Source organism: Leguminivora glycinivorella, chromosome 27 (genome assembly GCF_023078275.1).
Source record: "Leguminivora glycinivorella isolate SPB_JAAS2020 chromosome 27, LegGlyc_1.1, whole genome shotgun sequence".
In the NCBI taxonomy this organism is placed as follows: Eukaryota; Metazoa; Arthropoda; class Insecta; order Lepidoptera; family Tortricidae; genus Leguminivora; species Leguminivora glycinivorella.
The window spans coordinates 1329308-1343816 of record NC_062997.1 but is presented as its reverse complement, the minus strand read 5'-3'; the positions used below and the strand labels follow the sequence as shown (position 1 = coordinate 1343816).

Genomic DNA, 14509 nt, shown 5'->3' with positions numbered 1-14509 from the left:
TTTATAGTTAAAATTAAGTGAAGATTTACTTACCCTGCACATTCGGCCGATGACCTTCTTAGAAACTAGTTGCACGTTCGCAGATGCCAGGGCGACGGCTGTGTCCGCCATTATTTCTATCATTGGTGAACCAAGACCTGTGAACAAAAATTATAATTATAGTTTCGCCATGTCTCAAACTACCAGCCAGCCAACCAGCTAGTAACCATTTGTGAGTGACTGCAGCTGCCATCGTGAGTGACTTGACAAACTTATACACACGGTGAGTGACCAAATAGTAACTCCCCCCCCACCCCCGTGGTTGCCGTGAGTGACCCCGTGCCGGCATGAGTGACCCAACACCTGATGTGAGTGACCACACAGCTGGCGTGAGTGACCCACGTCTGGCATGAGTGACCCAACACACTATGCGCGTTATGCATAGTTGGAGACGTGAGTGACCAGCTAGTAAAAATCATGCCGTGAGTGACCGTGAGTTACCGGAGTTGACGGAGCGCTGTATGAAGCTGTCGAGCACCATGTCGATCAGCTCGGGCACGTGGCCGATGGAGCCCCAGATCTTCGCCTGCACGGAGGGGTACATCTCCGTCTCCTCGATGGTGAGGGTGATCAGCTTCTCCAGGATCTGGGCGACCTGCTTCTGGCGGCGGGACTCGTCTGGTCTCGTCTGGTCTGGTTTGCAGAATCTAGAAAAAAAAACAAATATTATCCTATCTTCCTCTTATGCCACGTCGAAACCAAGAACAAACGGGCCTCTCGTTTTTGCCCAGAACATCCAACTTCTGGAATGCTAATCATGAATGTTCATCAAACATCTTTCTTTCTCATGTCCTCTTTCACACAATCCATCCATCGTTAATGATTTCGGAAATAATCGCTTCTAAAGGAAAAAAAGGGCCTCCCCCCTCTAACTTTTGAACCCTATGTTCAAAAAATATGACAAAATCACAATAGTAGAACTTTATAAAAACTTTCTAGGAAAATTGTTTTGAACTTGATAGGTTCAGTAGTTTTTGACAAGAATACGGAAAACTACGGAACCTTACACTGAGCGTGGCCCGGCACGCTCTTCGCCGGTTTTTTTGGTCATAGCATTTTTGTTATTGTTTTTGCTAAGTACATACCTGACTAAATTGGCTAGCCACGGTGTCATGTACTCCAAGCATAAATGCTTCAGCTCAATCGAAGACCCACGGAATCCCTGAAAATTTAACTCAAGTTAAAAACATAACAAATCATGAATGATTAGTGTTTTCTTTATCCAATAAAAAAAATACATTGAATAAAGTAAATCCATACTAATATAACAAATAGGTAAGTGTTTTTTAAGCGTAGATAGTTGAAGGAATGGAGAATGACATAGGTTACTTTTTGTCTGTGTGTCTGTCTGTGGCATCATAGCTTTCGAACGGATGAACCGATTTAGTTTTTTTGTTTGAAAGGTAAATTAGTCGGGAGTGTTCTTAGCCATGTTTCATAAAAATCGGTGTACTATGTCGTGGTCGGGGATTTTTTTGAAATTTTAATTTTGTGGTTAGGTTATTTGACATTGTACTCACCTGAATACACTCTTCAAGGAACTCGAGAGTGAGATGCGGTTCGTTGTGCGCTAGTTTCTCGCTCACTGACTTGATGAAGATGGTGTTGTTTGAAGGTATACACAAGCCTGTCAAACAAATCATAAATAGTATACATATTTATGAGCCATTTTTTTTTCAAAGTTGTCCACCCCACTTTTTTTGGATTTGGAAATTTTTATGTGGTTTCCACTCAGAATCGCGAGCTCTTTCACTTCTAATAGAAGAAAAAAAGTGTCTCAAGGTTTTTTCCCATTCCGTTACCATTTTTTCATACATTTTGTATGGCGGTAACGGAATGGAAGGTTCGAAAAAATGTATGGAAATCTTGGGACATTTTTTTTCTCCTATCAGGATCGAAAGACCTCGCAATTCTGAGTATTAATCGCGTAAAAAAATACCCATGTCACAAAAAAAGTGGGGTCGACAACTTTGAAAAAATGGTTCTTATAATTTTAGAGATCAGATTCGCAGATCAACGATTTGGGTCGCACGAACCAAGTCCAAATACCTTTAAAGTCTATTTTATAAAGTGGCGTGTCACGCATTTGCGAGTGACCGCCTTTGCCGACGTGAGTGACTTACCACTAACTGACACTTTGAGTGAGTGACCAGGGGCCCATTTCTCAAAACTGAAAGTTACAAGTTACAAGCGGAAGTCTCTTCCCAACTTGTCACCAACCACTTGTAAATTGTAACTTGTAGCTTCGCGAAATGGGCCCCTGCCTGTAAATAACCCGCCCCATAGTTGATGTGAGTGACTCCACAACTCGCGTGAGTGACCTACGCCTTGAGTGAGTGACTCCATAACTGGCGTGAGTGACCCCCGCCTGGTGTGAGTGACTCCACGACGGACGTGAGTGAGACACGCCTGGCGTGAGTGACATAACACCCTTTTTGTCCAGTTATGGAGCGCTCGCTTTTGGTGTGACCAGTTTCTGCCTAAAGGTTTTAAATGAAAACTAACCTGAGGTCTCCAAGAGTTGTCCCTCAATCTTCAAATGGAAGGTAGCAGTGAGCGCACATAGCTGGTTGTATGCGGCCGTCCGAAGGTTAGGATCGCAGGAGCCAAGGTTCAGCAGCGCCATATTGAGAAGAGTGCCAGGTACGTCTTTCGGACGAATCTTCTGATGTACTGTCACTGAGTCCTGGAGAATAAGAAATTGTATTTTTTTATTATTATTATTATTTGTATGTCTTACCACATCTCGGAACCATGGGGTCCCGGACTTTTGGGAAGAATGCTTGGGGCCGAATCCATCAGCACAGAGGCCCTTGTAGACCATTTAATCTAAAGGCAAGGGATACACGTGGCGGATACCATCCCCGAGCGCACAATATGATACATCCGGAGATGGTCCCTACCAGGTGTAAAGACTATTTCAATACAGCACTTTTGTGCTGAGATTCCTACTTTCCGAGGTGCATCTGTACCTATTACCGACAGCCTAGAACTCCTCGGTGTGGAGTTGAGTTCAGTCCTCAACTTTGGCACCTTCATTGAGTCTAAAGCACAAACTGCGGCCAGAAAGCTGGGCATCCTAAATAAGGTGAAGCGATACTTCACACCTGGACAGCTTCTAACACTCTATAAAGCTCAAGTCCGATCCTGTATGGAGTATTGCAGCCACCTGTGGGACGGCTCAGCCAAATACCAACTCGCTGCTTTGGACTCAGTGGAGCGCAGAGCCAGGAGGATGATTGGCGACAAGAAGCTAACGGCCAAGCTACAGTCTTTGGCCCATCGGCGGAAAGTCGCTAGTCTGTCGGTGTTTTACAGGTTGCACTTCGGGGAGTGTGCTCAAGAGCTACACGAGCTTATTCCACCGTCCCCATTCTACCATCGGACTCTTAGACGCACGGCAGGTCTCCATCCTTACTTGGTGGATATTCCACGAATCCGCACGAAGCGCTTTGCTTCTTCTTTTCTTATGCGCACTGCCAAGGAGTGGAATTCCTTACCGGCGGCTATATTTCCGAGCTCATATAACCCGGCAACCTTCAAATCAAGAGTGAACAGGCATCTTCTGGGCGAGCTCACTCCATCGTAGGCCACGTCTTTGCCTTTGGCTAGTCTGTGGTCAAGAGTAAGCCCATTATATAAAAAAAAAAAAAAAAAGATGGGAACTAGGGTCATAGGCTATTGTCTATCTGTGACATCGTAGCTCCCGAACGGATGAACCGATTTAGATTAAGTTTTTTTTGTTTGAAAGGGCTCATCCATTAATTACATCACACCTAGACGGGGCGGAGGGGGTCCACAAAATGTGACGTGTTGTGACAGGGGGGCGGGAGGAGTTCCATGTTTGTGGGTCAGATAGAAAATATTTGCAAAATGTAAGTTAAATAAAATTCAATTTCAATTGTTTGTAGTTTAGTGTGACGACGTGTGACAAGGGGGGGAGGGAGGGGTCAAAAAATCATGAATTTGGTGTGACGTAATTAATGGATGAGCCCAAAGCTGAATTAATCGGGAGTGTCCCTGGCCATGTTTCACGAAAATCACTGTCGGGGTTTTTTTCAAAATTTTAATTTTGTGGTTAGGTTGTATTTCAATCCCTTATTTGCCAAGAGTGGCACTGAAACTTGAGTAATTTCATTAACTTTACATACCCCTTTATGGGATACAGGTATGATTGTAATGATTGTATGTATGTATTGATTGTAGGTATGATTGTACGTTTGTAAATAATAGTGTTAATAGTTATTTAAAATTGCAAACGGAACTTAATCGCGTATTTACTATGTTTTAAACACTAACCTCCGACGTTTCAAGGACGTCTCGTCCCGTGGTCTCGGAGCAGACTGGCTGAAGTGGACATCAACATCTTCTAGCTGTACGAGTTTTTCGAATTACCCGCACTTGGTCCTGACTACCCACTTGAACAGTTTGTGCACTAGGGATGTCACCTTGTCGACACATAACACTCACGATATTCGGTTTTTCAACCTGCGATATTTGTTTCTTCAGTCCCGTTTGCAATTTTAAATATGTGTAAAAATCGTGAAAGTTTAAATCAATGTTAATAGTTGTCGTAAATTGTCTATACCATAAATTAAATATAACAAGATCATACCATCCCACACATGAAAATGCGACCGCCTACGAACGCGCTTACACTCCACCACACATAGATGGCGCCACAAAAAAAATGCCTTGTTGCCACCGATTATTTGTACACCATTTGTAAATCTATGTCAAAAGTGACACTTAACGCCATCTACAAGTATAATCGAAAGCTACAAGACATTTTTTTTGTGGCGCCATCTATGTGTGGTGGAGTGTAAGCGCGGTCTTAGGCGGTCGCATTTTTAACCCCCGACGTAAAAACGAAGGGGTGTTATAAGTTTGACGTGTCTGTCTGTCTGTCTGTCTGTCTGTCTGTCTGTCTGTCTGTCTGTCTGTCTGTCTGTCTGTCTGTCTGTCTGTTTGTCTGTGTGTGTGTCTGTCTTTGGCATCGTAGCTCCCGAACGGATGAACCGATTTCGATTTAGTTTTTTTTATTTGAAAGCTGAGTTAGTCGGGAGTGTTCTTAGCCATATTTCATGAAAATCGGTCCACTAGGTCGCGGTCGGGGGTTTTTTCAAAATTTTAATTTTGTGGTTAGGTTATTAATGTATGGGATGGTATGATCTTGTTATATTTAATTTATGCCTATACCTAGTTGTCATGCTCTCTAAATTATTTTTCTGTCTGTTTTGCCCTATGGTTGACTGGTAGAGAATGCCTCAAGGCATTAAGTAAGTATTTGTACCTCTTTTTTTATTGTGCAATAATGTTTAAATAAATAAATATGTATATTATTATTATATTATATTATATTATTTGATACACTAGCAGTCTTATAGCTGATGCGTGTATATCACTGCACTTGTTTTTTAGTTACTGTTTATATTTTAGTTTTAAATGTTTATCAAGTCTGTTTTTGTTTGACGACCGGTCTGGCTCAGTCGGTAGTGACCCTGTCTGCTAAGCCGCGGTCCTGGGTTCAAATCCCGGTAAGGGCATTTATTTGTGTGATGAGCACACATATTTGTTCCTGAGTCATGGATGTTTTCTATGTATATAAGTATGTATTTATCTATTTAAGTATGTATATCGTCGCTTAACACCCATAGTACAAGCTTTGCTTAGTTTGGAGCTAAGTTGATCTGTGTAAGGTGTCCCCAATATTTATTTATTTATTTTGTATGTATGTATGTATGTACTTACCGGTTGACTCAGCTCCCATCGATTCCTTATATGTATGATGGATTGCACGATATTATCACAGTCGTTGTGTATAAAGCTCAGTGGCGTCGGCTCGTTTACGATTGAGAGGGAGAATTGATTGTCATCCACTAGGCAGACCTGAAATTATCAATAAATATAGAAATATTCATTTATCCTCGTAAGGCCCAATGTACATTACAATATACATGGTTAATTTTTATTAAGCAGAAACGTCTGCTAACGATTCTAAACATTTTTATATTAAAGGAAAAAATGGAAAAATTTACGCTTCCGGCGGGACTTGAACCCGCATCATTTTTGCAATCCGTGCAATGCTCTTACCAATTGAGCTACGGAAGCCACGCCGGACTTCGCAAATCTTTCCATGCCTTTCCTTTTGTACACACGTCTTGGGGTGACGTCTAGCGCCATCTACCGACAGACTATTACATCTTGTAACGGCACTGGAGTCTCAAGTTATATTGAGAATTCACCAGTAACAATGTGCAGTAGCAATTGAATAGAGCATTGCACGGATTGCAAAAATGATGCGGGTTCAAGTCCCGCCGGAAGCGTAAATTTTTCCATTTTTTCCTTTAATATAAAAATATACATGGTGTTGCAATCTAATTTGAACCTTCCATGAATAAAGTAGAATTTCCATTGTTACATTGATTTTTGAAACAAACGAAAATGTTACCAATTAATTTATTGAATAAGGTTCAAATTCAAAGGAAAACTAACTATGGTGGGCCTTACGAGGTTATATTTATAAGAAGCGATGGTAGTCTAACGGTAAGAGCACAGTATAATAAAGAGTACTATCGTACAGTATGGCCACTGCCGCTCCCCGCTGAAATTGCCGCCCACCCCCTCTCGGTTACCTCAAGTTACCGCCTGTCAAAAACGCGAACAGTCGACCTGTCATATCTCACTCATACAAGCATGGTACGCGTTCACTAACACGAGCTTAGACTGTGTGCTAGGAACGCCAAATATGTGATCGCCAGTGTCCGTTTTTGACAAGATTACACAAGTGACAGGGTTGAGTGGAAGAAACGAGGGGTGGCCTTTGCCAGCAGTGTTACACTACATGAGGCCAGTGAAAAAAAGTTGACCATCACGTGTTTGCGTTTAGTTACGTCCATCTCTTTACTTTTTTAAATATTTTACATTGCTATTTGCTCAAATTATTGAAAAAAAAAAAACTCATTTTGCACTCGATCAAAATGTAAAACACACATTCCAACCAACCATTCCACCATTCCGTCACTGACTAAGTAAATGAGCGAGTGACTGACTGAGTTGCGTAACGTAACACTGACTGAATACTATTGAGTGAGTGGCATTTAACGCAACGTAACATTGACTGAGTGTTACGCGCTGTCAGTTGGAAGTCGCATTACAAGTTTCACTTCAAAAACTATACGGTTTGGTTTACATACCTCGTCGATTTCTGAAGCATAATATACGTCGTTCAGTAGCACGGGTAGACCGAGAACTTTAGTCTTCTCAACCGATGTTATTTGAAGAGCCGTGGGTCCAACCTGAGAAACAATGTTAATGATATAATTTTTAAGAAAAAAAAAACCGCCGCTTTTGGGGTTCTGGTGAAAAGGTACTTGCGAATGTTGGATTATGTAGAAATGCGTAGGTATTTTTTTTAACTGCTTTAATGTAAATCTTTAATTATTTGATGGAAACACAAATGATTATATACGTACCTATACCGTTAAAGTTTGAGGAGTTTCCTCAATTCCTCATGAATCCGATATCCGATTACAAGAAATCGAGCTTGACTAAATTTGACTTGAAAACTCAAGATGCTTAACAAACATAACAAAGAGAACAAATCTCTCTGTTCGAGTTCCCTACCTTTATAGCAACTTTAGTACAGTACAATAAAGAGTACTATCGTACAGTATGGCCACTCCCGCTCTCCGCTGAAAGTGTCGCCCACCCCCTCTCGTCTCACAGTTACCGCCTGTCAAGAACGCGACCAGTCGACCTGTCATATCTCACTCATACAAGCATGGCACGCGTTCGCCTATGCGACCTTAGACTGTGTATAGTATGAATTTTCTGAGATGCACTTTTCGCTTTTGCCCTAATCTGTTAAACAAAGGCCTTTGTTTCTATTATTCGCTGCGGTTAGCTCCCGTTTAAACGGCACGTGCTATAGTCTCAGTGTAGTTAAAAAGCAACTATCATGATAGCAATAAGGTTCAAATCCATAAAAAGCCCTTTCGGAGATAACACGTTTTGTCATCTTCAAAAAAAGTTACCTGCACTGCAAACTGTTTAATAAATTTGAACCTTATTGCTATCATGATAGTTGCTTTTTAACTACACTGAGACTTTAGCACGTGCTGTGGAAACGGGAGCTAACCACCGCGAATAATAGAAACAAAGGCCTTTGTTTAACAGATTAGGGCAGATTAGAGTTTAGTGGATTTTTAATTGGTCCGAAATAAACAATTTTTTTTTTTTTTTAAACCGAAAAGTTCATCTCAGAAAATTCATACTATACGTAGGAACGCGCTTCATATATTTGATCGCCATTATCGACTTTAGTATCCTTCTAACGGCTCAGCCACGACATTGGTCTAAGCGCGACAGCGGTGAGCGACGGCCATATATTGGAGCGAGACACAGCGATGGGACTTTTCATTCGCACATATGGCTGCCGCTCACCGCTGTCGCGCTTAGACCAATATCGTGGCTGAACCGTAAGACCAGCGTAGGGCCGGGCAGCTTTTGTTACCCATTATTACCTTTATAGCGACTTTAGTGTCCTTATGCGACAGTTTCAGCGCGTTACTGAATACTTTTAGGTCCTCTTCTAAGGCAAGGGTAGCGCCGGGCGTATGCGATAATCGCCTGGCGAGTATCGTACGAAAACGTTTACATTAGTGCGAGAAATAAAAACTCGCATACGAGTATCGTATGCGAGACTCGCCAGGCGATTATCGCCAGGCGAAATAGTTTAGACGGAGAGTAGAATTTTCGGGAGATATTTCCATAACATTTCTCGACTCGTCTAAACCGGTTCTCGTATGACATTTTTTCTCGAACGTGCGATTATCGCACGAATCGGAGCGAACCGATTTTCATACGAGTTTTGCCTGTCAACTTGCGTGCCTAGTTGCTAATTAATTAATTATAAACACATAATATTATATGCTTTATTATAATATTGGGTATAATTTACCTTGGATTTATTTGAATTTAAGATGAATAGTACCCAATAGTATTGCTGTGTGGTGTCCGGCAGAGTAGAATAGCACCAACCCATCACACTTCGGGTGTCGTACAAGGCGACTAATAATATAAGAGGTAGAAGATCTGAAGCTTCCGTAAACCAGGAAATGGGCAGCAGCATTTTCTGGTTCTCTTAGCAACTCACTGCGATCGCCAACCCGCCTGCCCAGCGTGGCGATTAGGGCATTACCCTTCAATGATAGGTACACAGACCAAATGGCCCCCAGTTCCCGGCCGCCGCACCAGGCTTGACTACGGTAGCGGTCATAGCGTCGGTGCGGCACGGGGTGCTAAGAATCCCCGGGCTACGGACGGCTACCAAAATCACAAAACATTGACTTTGGCTACGTATAACGGACGAACTCTGCGGCTCAACGAACATCTAGCCGAATTGGAGGTGGAGTTAAACAAGATACGATGGCACGTTCTGGGGCTAGCTGAAGTCCGAAGAGAGGGGAGGACACAGTAACTTTAGAATCAGGCCATCTACTCTACTTTCGAGAAGGCGACAACCTCTCCCAGGGGGTGTCGGATTCCTCGTGAACAAGGCCCTCACTGACAACATTGTAGAAATCTCCAGTGTGTCGGCAAGGGTAGCGTACCTCGTACTTAAATTGACTGATAGATATTATCTTAAGGTCGTACAGGTATATGCGCCGACCGCCGCATACTTGGATGGTGAGGTGGAAGCCATGTACGAGGACATAGGCAAAGCCCTACATAACACCTCGAAGGCTCACATCAATGTTGTCATGGGGGACTTCAACGCCAAAGTGGGAGTACGCACGGACACCGAATCGGTTATAGGAGCGCATGGTGTTGGTAATAGGAATCACAGGGGGCAGATGCTGGTTAACTTCTTAGAGCGGGAGGGGCTATTCTTGATGAATTCGTTTTTCAAGAAGAAGCCCCAGAGAAAGTGGACCTGGCGGAGCCCCGACAATGTGACAAAAAACGAGATCGACTTTATCATGGCGGATAAGAGGCGTATATTTAGAGATGTCTCAGTGATAAATAGGTTCAACACCGGGAGTGATCACCGACTCGTACGAGGCACTCTGAATATAAACTTCAAGCGGGAACGCACCCGTCTGATAAAGTCCACCCTCCGGCCTACTATGGTCCATGCCATTGCGGGCTTCGAGAGATTCCAATTGGAACTTAAAAACCGTTTCGATGTGCTGGAAACCCAGTGCGATGTTGACGAGGACTTGAGTGGTGTAGTGGAAGCTATGAGGGATGTGGGTAACAGGTTCTGCCGGAATAGGCATGGGGGCAGGAAGTCCAAACTTTCGGACGGGACTCTGGAACTCATGAGAGTGAGACGCGAAAATACACAGGCCACGGTGGCAGATCAACGAGCCCTCACGAGACATATTCGAAAAGCGGTACGGCGGGATCTTCGGGCTTCAAATACACACCTCATTACGGAGGCCATAGAGCAAAACCGAGGTCCCAAAGTATTCATGAAGCGTCTCGGGAGGAGCCATATGTCTAAACTGACTACCGCCGATGGCCGTCTCGTCTCTTCTAAGCCAGAGATACTCTCGGAGGTGGAAGACTTCTATGGCCAGTTATATGCCTCGCAATCTCCGCAACCTGAACCTGTCTCCAGCGATCCCCGAGCTACTTTAGTCCGACACTATACCGACGAACTTCCCGACGTCAGCATTGACGAACTTGAGCTGGCCCTCAAACAACTTAAAAATGGAAAAGCCCCGGGAGAGGACGGGGTTACGACTGAGCTCCTAAGGATAGGGGGAACTCCTGTCCTTAGGCAGCTGCAACGCATATTTAACTCCGTTCTCCACGAAGGGAGAACTCCAAGTGCGTGGAGCAGGAGCATGGTAGTTTTATTTTTCAAGAAGGGGGATAAGACTCTTCTCAAGAACTACCGCCCTATATCGCTCCTGAGCCACGTGTACAAGCTGTTCTCGAGGGTCATCACAAATAGGCTGACGCGGCGTTTAGACGACTTCCAACCACCGGAGCAGGCCGGGTTTCGTAGAGGATTTGGCACCATAGACCACATTCACACAGTGAGACAGATTATACAAAAGACCCAGGAGTATAACCAGCCTCTGTGTCTAGCTTTCGTGGACTATGAGAAGGCCTTTGACTCTGTCGAGACCTGGTCTGTTCTGGACTCTCTGAAGCGATGCCAAGTTGACTATCGATACATCGAGGTGCTAAAAAGCCTGTATGACGCCGCAACTATGTCCGTCCAAGTACAGAACAGTCAAACAAGATCGATTCCATTACATCGAGGAGTAAGGCAAGGGGATGTTATATCCCCGAAACTGTTTACGAATGTATTGGAAGACATCTTTAAGACTTTAAACTGGAACAGACGGGGCATAAATATAAATGGTGAATACATCTCGCACTTGAGGTTTGCAGATGATATCGTGATCATGGCAGAATCGCTGCAGGAAGTCCAAGAAATGCTGCACAGCCTAAATGTAGCCTCCCAACGAATTGGTCTCCGGATGAACCTGGACAAGACGAAGGTCATGTTTAATGATCTCGTCATTCCGGAGCCAGTAATCATCGACGGCACGCCTCTCGAAGTTGTCAAGGAATATGTATACCTTGGGCAGTTAATGCAGTTGGGTAGATACAACTTCGAAAAGGAAGCCGATAGGAGGGTCCAGTTGGGTTGGGCAGCGTTTCGGAAGTTACACCACATATTTTCGTCAGATATACCACAGAGCCTAAAGACGAAAGTTTTCGACCAGTGCGTCCTTCCTGTTATGACGTACGGATGCGAGACGTGGACTCTGACTGTGGGGCTAATCCACAAGCTTAAAGTCGCTCAACGTGCTATGGAAAGAGCTATGCTTGGAGTGTCTCTGAGGGACAAAATTCGGAACGAAGTGATCCGCCAGAGAACCAAGGTGACCGACATAGCTCTGAAAGTTAGTAGGTTGAAGTGGCAATGGGCTGGCCACATATGTCGCAGAACCGATAACCGCTGGAGCAAGCGTGTTCTGGAGTGGAGACCGCGTCTTGGTAAACGTAGTGTGGGACACCCTCTGGCTAGATGGCGGGATGATTTGCATAGGGGGGCCGGCGGAAACTGGATGCATAAAGCAGCAGACCGGGCTCTGTGGCGTACCTTGGGGGAGGCCTATGTCCAGCAGTGGACTGCAGCGGGCTGATGATGATGATGAGTACCCAATAATATTAAAAACACTATAAATGATTTATGAAGGTCTCAATAATAAACAATAGGGAAAATAATGATTTCGACCGTAGCGTTACCTAGCTAATAAAATCTTGGTTGCGATACTTGCGATTAGGTTTAGGATATTATTAAACATAGAATATAAATAACATTTTTTTTAAATTATAGTAGGCATTTTGCCCCATAGATATATGGGGTAAAATGTCAGTAGGTAAACATTAACTGTATAATATTAATAAGCCGAATTTATTTTTGGTTTTAGCAGTTACTGAGAGGTAGCTATAAATATAAAAACACCATGTTTTACATGATTTCTACTGAATTCATTTCGACTGAGTAGCGTATAAACTACGTTACTTTTGTTTACACGGAGACATACAAATATCAAAGGCGAGGCGATTATCGCCCCCTCTCGTGTTAGGTATTGTTCTTTAATAAGGGAAAACTCTACTCATGCGAAGCATGTAAACAAGTATGTCTCACCCTGAGTGGCGCCAGTATGGCTTCATGGAACTTGGTATACTCCCGCACCCAGCTGTTGCAGTTGTATATGTAGCAGGCGTGTATATTTATGTATGCTACGTCGGGTAGCACTGTGAACCATTTTTGGAGGAAGTCCGTCCTGTAAAAAAATAAGCGCGTTAGAAAACACGGAGAAACTAAAAACCAGAAAAATAATATGATGATTTGTCATTCATTTATTATGATTCTTTATTTATATGAACATATATTTTTTTTTTAATTATAAAGGGGCTTACTCTTGGCTCAGACTATCTAAAGGCAAAGACGTGGCCTACGATAGAGTGAGTTCGCCCAGAAGATGCCTGTACATATACCTGCCTGCCAGTATCTGTATGTGTGATGTGTGTATTTACATAATTATACAAGAAACTAAGACTAAACTTAAAAGCTAGCTAATGTATAAAATAGGCCCTTGAGGCATTGTACCATTTTCTACCTAAACCTAAATATCTAAACATTCAAATTATAAACAAATCAATTATTTTTGTAGTCCGTACCAGCCCTGTTCCTCGCCTTCCTATTGCCTGTTTGCCCCGCCCAACCTTACGCAAGCTGGCCCAGTATACCCGTACAATTAAAAAAAAAATTAAAATCGGTTCACAATAGGCTAGTTTCCTACTAGTCAAATCAGCTTGATTTTAAGAACTGTCAAAACGATTTGCTAATATGGAATTACTATGAAATACTGAGGAGTGACGTCACGGTCAATTCATTTACTTTATATCTTTCTCTTTGACTTATTAAATTGAAATTATGTTTAAACATAACTATTCTTCACATCTTTCTTCTAATTATGTGGTGCTTTATTTCGTGCACTGCATAAAATATTTTATTTTAAGTATAGGAAACTAGCCTACTCTTGGAGGTATCGAGTAACACACACAAAAAAATTGTCGAATTGAGAACCTCCTCCTTTTTTGAAGTCGGTTAAAAATACATGGAAGGAAAAAATTCTATAGCATGTCAGCTATTATTCGGGCTATGTCAATGTCATTTCATACGTGAGAGCGAGATATTTTTTCTCCTTCTCACATATGAAATGACATTTCCGACGACCGGTCTGGCTTAGTCGGCAGTGACACTGCCTGATAAGCCGCGGTCCTGGGTTCGAATCCCGGTAAGGGCATTTATTTGTGTGATGAGCACAGATATTTGTTCCCGAGTCATGGATGTTTTCTATGTACTTATATAGGTATGTAAGTATTTATCTATTTAAGTATGTATATCATCGCTTAGCACCCATAGTACAAGCTTTACTTAGTTTGGGGCTAAGTTGATCTGTGTAAGGTGTCTCCAATATTTATTTATTTATTTTATTATTTACCAGTGATGTGGGGGGGGGGGGGGGGGGGGCTATTACAGTAGTAGTGCGAAATGGGTTTCCTTCGTGTTCTTGTATTTCGCGGAAACGTTCGTATTTGTCATGCTAGTTCAGTCAACGTCAGTACATTTTGTAAGAGACTGACTGAAATAGCATGACACGTTCGTACGTTTCCGTAAAAATACTAAGGACAACCTTTTTGCACTACATCTGTACGCCTTTGAGCATTAGATGTTTCGTTCGTCGCGACATCTATTGTAGTGTAGACGTGACGTAGCTTGTTTATCATTGTAAAGGCCCGACGTACATTAGCCATAATTAATATCTATGTTAAAACAATACATAAAGGTCAGCCTAAATGTCACGCACGTAGGCATCAACTATACAGAGTGGAGCCTGTAACAAAGGCGAAGAATTGAACTCTAGGC

The 14509-nt window shown here is 42.8% G+C and overlaps 1 protein-coding gene across 1 annotated transcript in view; it reads right to left on the bottom strand.

Annotated features, from left to right (window-relative positions):
• Nucleotides 1-14509, bottom strand: part of LOC125240189 (neurofibromin) — a 140904-nt gene that overhangs the window by 44613 nt on the left and 81782 nt on the right. Inside the window, 10 exon segments of the mRNA XM_048148013.1 lie at nt 34-137; nt 481-686; nt 1125-1201; nt 1560-1666; nt 2545-2725; nt 5791-5928; nt 7236-7337; nt 8565-8670; nt 11527-11546; nt 12722-12860. Of these exon segments, the coding sequence (XP_048003970.1) occupies nt 34-137; nt 481-686; nt 1125-1201; nt 1560-1666; nt 2545-2725; nt 5791-5928; nt 7236-7337; nt 8565-8670; nt 11527-11546; nt 12722-12860 (1180 nt within the window).